General features: G+C 38.6%; 1 protein-coding gene across 1 annotated transcript in view; it reads right to left on the bottom strand.

Moving 5' to 3' along the window:
- Window positions 1-395: 395 nt before the first annotated feature.
- Window positions 396-10,236, bottom strand: part of LHFPL6 (LHFPL tetraspan subfamily member 6) — a 266,078-nt gene continuing 256,237 nt past the window's right edge. The window contains exon 4 of the mRNA XM_079778710.1: window positions 396-1,477. Coding sequence (XP_079634836.1) covers window positions 1,359-1,477 — 119 coding nt within the window. The 3' untranslated portion in view covers window positions 396-1,358. The remainder of the gene's footprint in view (window positions 1,478-10,236) is intronic.

The raw sequence follows: 10,236 nt of genomic DNA, 5'->3' as shown, positions 1-10,236 counted from the left end.
TAGCACAGAGTACTGAAGATACAGCACATGTAGAAAGCAAAGGAGCAGCAGGCCACAGGCAGCTTGCGGTGACTGTCTCGTCATCCAGGACACTGTCGGCCCCGACACCTCCTGAACCACGAGCTGGCTCTCACTGCCCTCTCAGACGTAATCTTAAATAAACAAGAAACTTCTCTCATAAAAATTTAGTTGTGACTGAAGTGCAATGAACGGGAAGTTAGAATTCTGGTTGCAAAGCATTGAAGTTGAAAGCAGGAACTATCTCATACTCACCTTTAATATCCCATGAATTAATCTCAGGCCTTACAAGAAAAAGAAAAATTTACAGGACCACTGGAGTCAAAAGGCTATATTCATGAGATTAAAGAAGCAAATCAGGGAACTTAAGACTCTACGACTCATTTAGTTATTGATTAAAGAGAGAGTTTATTCACAGGGTTTTTCAAATACAAACAAAATAGCATTTTTTTTTTTTACAAAGTGAATATTGAAATAAATGTGGTACAGCACAGTATAATAACAGACAAAAGAAACAAGATCTAATGCCTGAAAAAAGGATGGAAATATTCCCCTTTACTTCATAAGTATATCATAGCAGAAGCTACTCAGAGAAATGTAGCATGTTTTGAATAATATTGAAACACAAAGGTTTCACTGTAAAGGTCTGCATAAACAGTGACAATATATTGAGGGCATAAAAAGTTTATGCAGAATATACAAAATACTGATAGAGTGGCTTATTGGTACATTTATTAGGTTTAATGTATGCTTTATAAAGTGACAATAACAGCATTTTAAATGTGTATTAAAAACAGAGGAGTAATGCATACCTAAACCTCTGTACAGTCTTTGTGACAATTTTATATGTTTGTGCATGGGCATATGTGTGAACATTTATGTCTCTATGTGCTTGTGTGCTTTCAGAAGCGCCATGACCTACAGGGAACATCTGCAGGTTACCCGACTTCTCAACATAATACTGTTTCTACTAGCCCTTTTGATGATCTGAGTCCTTATCTTTTTAAAAAAAGTCTAAAACCCTTGTGTGCATATATAGATTTGTTTTGCCTGCATATATGTTCTACATTAATAATAGTCTATGGAATAGAAACAACTAATACCTCCCCAATATTTTTAGCCTTTGGTCCATTTTCTTTCTATCATTCTAAGCGCTCTTTCTTTTATAAATCTTGTACAACCCTTCCACAATATATAATGTTTCTGATTCCATTGGATTTTATTTCATTAGCATTGTATTAATTAGAACCACTATTCCACCTTTTGAAAGTAGCCGGATTTTTTAGAACCTCCAAGCCCCTTCAGCCCATCTTCTCCTCTTTTTTCTTGGTGGCTCCATCTTAGTATGGGTACTGCTTCTGTTTCTTGCCAGAGAAGCAAGCCAGCCATGTGCACAGAAGAATGGCAGCAGCAGCACCTGCTCCTGTGCAGTAGTAGGCCCAGCCGATTTCACACTTACCTAGAGACACAAGAAGAGAAGAGAAAGCAGGCACAGATCAGGATGATTTTGTAGGAGGTTCTGTATGTGTGTTCCTAATGTACAGCAGTGACATTGAAATACCCACTATAAATGTGCTATCCTCAATCAAATGGAATGGAAACACATGCTGAAAATTATCTTAAGACTGAAGAACGCAAGGATGGTTTCTTTGCATTTCAGAAAGATCTTAAGGCCTATGCCTCCTGCCTCCAATGGCCACAGTCCTAATGAAGAAAAGGAAGAATGGCAATAATCAGGATAGAAAAGATAAAGCTATTAAATCTAATTTAAATCAACCAAACTTATATGCATAATGAGGTACCTTAGGAAAAAATTCAAAATGGATACAATCCTTCTGAAAAGGACCACTCTATGGAGGAGACCCATTTGAAGGATAATGTTGAATTAAATACTGCTATTTACATGTAATTGTTAAGTGTTTGAACTGGAGAAGAAAAACTCTCAGGTTCTTCTGAGGTCAACACTCACCTTTAAATTAAAGCACTATGTAAATGAGAACATAATGACAAGGTCCAAATGATCTCTCAGACTTGGCTTAGTACTTGTACTAATAATGACATCCACAATACTAAAAATACAATTAATAAACACACACACACACACACACACACACACACACACACACACACACACAAAACAGGGGCAGTTATATTAATTACAGAGAAAGCAGACTTCCAAGCAAGATGTTATCAGGGATAACGAAAGGCATTAACAATGATACAGGAGTCAATTCTCCCCAAAAGACATAATAATCCATAAATGGGTATGTGCCTAACAATAGAGCATCAAACTATGTGAGGCAAAAACTGACAGATTTCAAGGAGAAATGGATAAATTCATTATCATAGTTGGAGACTTCAATACCCCTCTATTAAAAATGGGTAGGTCCAGCAGGTAGAAAAAGCCTATAAGGATATAGTTGAACTCAACAACACCACTAATCTATTAAATATAATTTACATTGACAGCCTACATCTAAGAACAACAGAATACACATTCTTCTCAATGAAGATGAAATATTCACCATGATTCTGGGCCATAAAAAAAACTTAACACATTTAAAATAATATAAATCATACAACGTCTGCTTTTAGATCACAATGGAATTAAATTAGAAATAGATAACATAAAAATGACTAGAAAATTCCTAAAATTTGTGGAGATTAAACAATACACTTTTAAATAACACATGTGCCAAAAAAGAAATCTCAAAAGAAATTTTAGAATATTTTGAACTAAGTGAAAATAACACAACTTATCAAAATTTGTAGGTTTCAGTAAAAACAGCACTTAGAAGAAAATCAAATGCAAATATTAGAAAAAAGATCTAATATTAATTATCTGTTTCCACTCTAGAAACAGGTTTCTAAATAGGAATTAGAATAGAAATCAATGACATTCTATGAGGCCAGCATTACCCTAACACCAAAACCAGACACAGATATTACAAGAAAAGGAAATTATAGATAAACATCTCTCATGAACATAGATCCAAAAATCCTCAACAAAATATTAGCAAATTAAATCCAACAACATATAAAAAAGAATTATACACAAGGGAGGGTGGGAGTAAGGGGGAGAGATCAACTAAAGGATTTGTATGCATGCATGTAAGCATAACCAATGGACACAGACACCAGGGGAGTGAGGGCATGAGTAGGGGTTGGGGGGTGGGGGGGCAATGGGGGGATAAGAACATATATGTAATACCTTAATCAATAAAGAAAAAAAGAATTATATACCATGATCAAGTGATATTTATCCCAGGCATAAAGGCTGGTTCAACAATTGAAAAATAATTAATACAATCCATCACATCAACAGACTAAAAAAATTACATGATCAAGTCAATAGATGCAGAAAAGTATTTGACAAACCACTCACTCACTAATGACAAAAATTGCCAGTAAAATAGAGGGGAATCTTCTCAACCTGTTTAAAAAGTCTATAAAAAATCCTATTGCTAATATCATAGTTAATGTGAGAAACTCAAAACTTTCTCTCTAAAATCAGGTGCAAAGCAAGGATGTATCCTCTCACCTTTCCTTTTCAATATGAACTAGAAATTCTGGTTAATGCAATAAGGCAGGAAAAGAAAACAAAAGCTATACAATTTAGGGAAAAAATAAACATGTCTTTGTAGATAATATAATTGTCTATTTAGAAAATGTGAAAGAATCCACAAAATACAATTATAGCAAGATTGTAGGATACAAGGGTCATATATAAAAGTCAATTATTCCTTATATACCAGCAATGAACAGGTAGAATTTGAAATTAGAAACACAATACCTTTATATTTATACCCAAAAGTAAAATAATTAGTTGTAAATCTAACAAAATATATACAAAATCAAAGAACTAAATAAATGGTGAGATATTTCATGTTCATAGAAAGGAAGAACCAATATTGTCAACATGTTAGTTCCTCCCAATTTGAGCTATAGATTCAATGCAATCTCAATCAAAATCCCAGTAAGCTTTTTGTGGACATTGACAAACTGTTTCTAAAGTTTATAAGGAGAGGCAAAAGACCCAGAAAGCCAACACAATATTAAGGAAGAAAAACAAAGTTAGTCAACTGACACTACCTGATTTCAAGACTTACCTTAAATCTCCAGTAATTGGTGAAGAATAGACAACTTGCTCAATAGAACAGATGAGCGAACCAAGATATGGAACCCTATAAATATAGTCAACTGATCTTTGACAAAAGAGCAAAGAAAATACAATGGAGCAAAGATAGTCTTTTCATCAAATGATGCTGGAACAACCTGACATCCATGTGCAAAATAACTAACTAACTAACTAACTAACTAACTAACTAACTAAATAAATAAATAAAATAAAAGAAAGAAAGAAAACTAGACAAACCTTACACTCTTTACAAAATTAACTCAAAATAAATCATAGATCTAAATGTAACACCCCAAACTCCTAGAAGATAACTTAAGTGAAAATCTAGATGATCTTGAGTATGGTGATGACTCCAAATAGGACACCAAAGGTAAAAGCCATTAAAGAACTAATTGATAAGCTGGACTTCATTAAAATTTAAAAACTGAAAGTATCAAGAGAATGAGAATACAAGCCACAGACTGGGAGAAAATATTTGCAAAAGACACAGGTAATAAAGGACTGTTATTCAAAATAGACCAAAAAACTTTTAAAACTCAACAATCAAATAAACAAACAAGTTCATTAAAAATGAGCTAAATGTCTTAACAAATACCTTACCAAAGAAGACATACAAATGACAAATAAGCATATAAAATTATGCTCTACATCAGATACCATCAGGAAAATTCAATGAGATACCACTACACAACTATTAGAATGGCAAAAATATGGAACACTGACACCACCAAATGCTGACAAAGATGTGGAACATCTCATACATTGGTGGTAAGAATGTAAAATATCACAGTCACATTGAAAACAGTTTGCAGTTTTCTTAAAGAACTAAACATATTCTCACCATACAATCCAGCAATCATACTCCTTGATATTTACCTAAAGGAGCTGAAAACTTATGTCCACATCAAAATTTTCACATGGATTTTAATATCAGCTTTATCCATAATTTCCAAAACTTTGAAGCAACCAAGATGCCCTCAGAGCTAGGACTCAAACCTGTACAACTTGTAAGAATAAAAAGTCCTGAGATAATTAAATGGGTTTCTGTATTCATTAATCATTTTTATTTTTATAGAATCCATGTTATTCTTTTAGAGTGCACAGTATGGAAGGCTTCTATACCTCTCATGGAATATTGTCTTTTCTTTACCAATATTAATCAGTCTTTTAGTCTTATGATCTGATCAGAAAATACTCCAACAACAACTGTTTTCCTCTCTTTTCTTTTGTTCTTGTTTGCACATTACATTAGACATAAACACATGCACCAACATACTTGAATTTCATATTCATTGAACATAAAGTACGCCATAGATTGAAAACCATATCCCTTTTTTACAAGTCAGGTAGTTTTATCTTGTTCATTAATAATGTCTCTATCCTATCTAATAAAAGAGTAATATGCAAATTGATCATCACTCCAACACACAAGATAGCTGCCCCCGTGTGGACACAAGATGGCCGCCACAAGATGGCCTGCAGGGGAGGGCAGTTGGGGGTGACCAGGCTGGCAAGGGAGGACAGTTAGGGGCAACCAGGCTGGCAGGGGAGGACAGTTAGGGGTGACCAGGCCAGCAGGGGAGGGCAGTTAGGGACAATCGGGCCAGCAGGGGAGCAGTTAGGTGTTGATCAGGCTGGCAGGGGAGTGGTTAGGGGGTGATCAGGCTGGCAGGCAGGCGAGAGGTTGGGAGCCAGCAGTCCTGGATTGTGAGAGGGATATCCGACTGCCCATTTAGGCCTGATCCCGCCTAAACGGACAGTCGGACATCCCTCGAGGGGTCCCAGATTGGAGAAGGTACAGGCTAGGGTGAGGGACACCCCCCACTGTGCACGAATTTCATGCACTGGGCCTCTAGTTAAAGTATATAAAGACAGGTGTAGCATCAAATTTGACTTCATATCTTTATTGATGTTTACTAGAGGGGTAGGTAGCATGTGACCTATTTATAGATTAGAAGGCTAGGTGAGGCAAAGTTAAGTGAGTCATCGGCTTGTCACTATAAGTAGAGAGGCAAAATTTGATTAAGGGCTTCCACATCTCAAAAGTACTCTAGGGCATTACCTATGCCAGGGATGGTGAACCTATGACACGCGTGTCAGCACTGACACGCGTAACTATTTCTGATGACACGCGGCCGCTGAGGCGGCTGCATGCCGAGGATGAAACATTTGCTGCTCCTGAGGATGAAACATTTGTGAAATAATGTTTTTTTCCTCAAAGTGACACACTACCCGAGTTATGCTCAGTTTTTTGGTGAAGTTTGACACACCAAGCTCAAAGGTTGCCCATCACTGACCTATGCACACAGACAATAAGCTGCTATTCAGTTCTCAACCTACATGCCATCCTTGATTTCTCCTTTCCAATATCCAATGATAATAATAGTTTTAAAATAGCAATTCATTGATTGATTTACTTATTGATTGTTATTTGTTCTAAATTGTTAGAAGAGCTTTACAAGAAAAAAAATACTAGTGTATTTAATCCTCAGAAGAATATGATGTGAATAGGTACATGAGTATCATCCCAATCAGTCAGATGGAAAAAGTAAGGCCAAGGAAAGTTCAATAACTTGATAAAGGATTTACTGTTACTAAGTGGCAAGCCCTTTCTAGTTCTCTCTCCAAATTCATACAGTATCATATCACTTATCAAATGTCTGCAGCACCTCTGGGCAGTCTTACCTGCCCTCATTGCTTTCTGGTCTCCCTGCTTCTACTTACAACATCACCAACAACAAAACAGGCAGCTTTCTTAAAAAAAAAAATAATGTTAAGTCCCTCTCTAACTTAAAGAAAGTCCTCTATGAATCCTCCAAAATCCAATCTCCTTTCAATGCCTGTAAGTCTTTGAATGAGCTGATATCTGCCTTCCTCTAAGACCTCATACCTACCTTCCCTCATCTTTTTTTCTGGCCACATTGGCTGCCTTCTCTGTATCACATCAGGCTTGTTGCTGGCTTGGTTGCTTCACTCATTATTCCTTCCACCCAGAAAATTCTACATCCAGATCACTACAGATCTGACTCCTTCTCAAATGACTTCTACAAAGATACCTCCCACTCCACACCTGCCTCATCACAGTCACTCTACCCCTCACTTCACTTTCCTGACTATGTAGAACGTTTCCATGGTTTGTAATCACCTTGTGCATATGTTTAATTTCAGTGTCAATTAGGGGAGATCGTTGTATATTTTGTTCCCTACCGTACTCCTACAACAGTGCCTGGCTCATAATAGGCACTCAATAAATAAATGTTGAGTTCAAAGTGAGGAAAAAGAAAAATAGAAAGAAAGGAAGCAAAATACGCAAAGAGCCTGTCCTTGAAAAACACAGTAATTCCAGAATTTTATTTTAAGAGCCACTCTAGTGCTATTTTGGCACTGAACTTTTGGAGAGAAGTAATCATGCATTTACAGCCTCATGCAGAGTGTGTTAGAATTGAACAGGGTGATAGCTTCTCCTGAAAGATCACATCTCCACCTCAGGGATGGTTTCACTGGAACAATGACCTCCATTAATACTGATAGATAGTGTAAGGATTTTTCAAGGGTAACAGAATCCCTTCATGGATCAGATTTGCTGATAACCATAGGCTAATGTGGCTGTGACTCTTGGGAATATTCCATTTTTGAATTATTTTCTAACTAGATTCAATAAATCTAGGATGAAAATTTAATAAGTGAATAAGAGATGGCAAGTTTTAGAACCTTTCAAAAAGTCAGCAAAATTTGTGGTCAGTCCATTTAACAAAGGGCTCATAACATAGAACACAATCAATTGTTCATTAATAACTAGTTATTGACTGACAAACAGTTCCATGACCTAACATGAAAAGCATAATGATTATATCTTCCTTAATTACTGGACACTTTCTTGAGAAAAGTAGCTGATGAGGCTAATTATTTGAGCATAATATATGTGATTAGTATTGAATAAAGATGGAAAAAGAAGCTACTAAAGAATTGACTACCAGAGGATCAAAGAGAGAGAGAGAGAGCAGAATATTTTTCAGCAAGGAAGTCAATAAAATAGCAGCATTTCAAACTTTAGGGGAACTGCAGCCGATGATGTGTATGTTCTACCCAATTCCTTTGGATCACTTTGCTGGCTCTGGGCTCTCATCCCTCAGCTTCTGCTTTGCTCCTAACACCTTATACGTATGTGCAAACCCCATCAGTAACTTGTGAGTATAGAGCCACTTTACCTCAATATTCAGAGAGCTGAAGTGCTCCCTGACATAAGTGTGAAAGCCGCTTTCTTGCCTCTAGAGGGCACAAACTCTGTAGTGCAGAGAATGTTCCAGAGCTCTGGTGAGTTCAGACTGAGGCTGGGACCTCACCGGAAAAATATACCCTTACTTAGTTTTTACTCCTTTACTACCTTGCTTTCCAACTTCCTTACTAGTTTTTCCTTGGATCCTTTCCTTGATTACTTGAACATGAATCCCCATTTAAGGATCTGCTCTGGGGAACCCAATTTAAGACAAGAGCAAATGAATAAAATCATTTTTGCTTTTCTTTATCACAACAAGGGTCTGTGAAGTTGCTTCAGGTGTCAGAGGCTTAACTGCCCCATCCCACCCACCCACCCACCCAAACCCTGACATTCCCTGAAAGGCCCAGAGCAAGAATAGATTCCTCAGCACAAGCTGTCTCATACTCTCCCTGCACTACCACCTTCCTGGGGTAAATCCAACTCCTTGACTTGTTAAGTTTTATGTGTCATCTTACTTAATAATAGACAAACATGTAAATTGACCATACCTCCGCTACGCCCACAGCCAATCAGAGTGAGAATGCAAATTAACCCAACAAAGATGGTGGTTAATTTGCATATGCACCTGGGTCCTGGGAACATCCTTGGCACCCAGGTCACTCAGAGCCGGCAATCAGAGGTGCGGGGGCCCCCAGCTAAAGCCTAAAGCCTCAGGCCAAGCTGGCAATCGGAGGGGTGGGGCAGGGGCCGAGTCGGCAATTGGAGGGGCGGGGGCCCTCTGCTGAAGCCTAAAGCCTCAGGTAGAGGTTTTAGGCTTGGGCAGGGGCCGAGCCTGTGATTAGAGGGAAGGGGAAAAATTCAGTGGAAACATATCCTCAGGTAAGGATAAGAAAAAAGAAATGTCATATCCTATGAAAGACACATCTTGAAAATGCCTAAAGAAAGTTGTCATTTTTTCACAGTGAAGGGACTAGAGTCTGTGTTGATGAAAACACCTTGGCAGCTGCGGTGGCTGGCAGTGGCTGCAGCAGTAGGGTAATGGGGCTGGCGCCTTCCCCTGATCAGCCCGGTCGCCTCCCACAAAGGGAGGCCAGACTGTGGCTTAGGCCCGCTCCCTGTTGGGACATCCCCTGAGGGCTCCCAGTATGTGAGAGGGGGCAGGCTGGGCTGAGGGACCCCTCCCCAGTGCACAAATTTCATGCACCGGGCCCTAGTTTTAAAATAATTGTTATATTTCTGGAGACTTTCTTGTTTGTTTGTGTCATAAAACATGTAGTCAACTTATCAGACTTACTCTTTATCAGATAAAAATGAGAAAGAAGAAACCTTGAAATAAAAGTACTTAAAAAGTATACTGTAGCCCTAGCTGGTTTGGCTCATTGGATAGAGTGTCAGCCTGCGGACTGAAGAGTTCTGGGTTCGATTCTGGTCAAGGGCACATGCCTGGGTTGTGGGCTCAATCCCCAGTAGGGGACATGCAGGAGGCAGCCGATTGATGATTCTCTCTCATCATTGATGTTTCTATCTCTCTCTCCCTTCCTCTCTGGAATAAATATATATTCCTATTTAATAAAAGAGTAATATGCAAATTGAACATCACCCCAACACACAAGATGGCTGCCCCCATGTGGTCAAAGATGGCTGCCCCCATGTGGACACAAGATGGCTGCCACAAGATGGCCAGCATGGGAGGGCAGTTGGGAGGGATCAGGCCAGCAGGGGAGGGCAATCAGGCTGGCAGGGGAGCAGTTAGGCATCAATCAGGCTGGCAGGGGAGTGGTTAGGGGGTGATCAGGCTGGCAAGCAGAAGCGGTTAGGGGCAATCAGGAAGGCAGGCAGGCAAGCAGTTGGGAACCAGCAG

The sequence above is a fragment of the Cnephaeus nilssonii genome, assembly GCF_951640355.1.
Source record: "Cnephaeus nilssonii genome assembly, chromosome: 8".
In the NCBI taxonomy this organism is placed as follows: domain Eukaryota; kingdom Metazoa; phylum Chordata; class Mammalia; order Chiroptera; family Vespertilionidae; genus Cnephaeus; species Cnephaeus nilssonii.
Note: the sequence above shows the minus strand (reverse complement) of the source record. Positions and strands in the feature narration are given on the sequence as shown.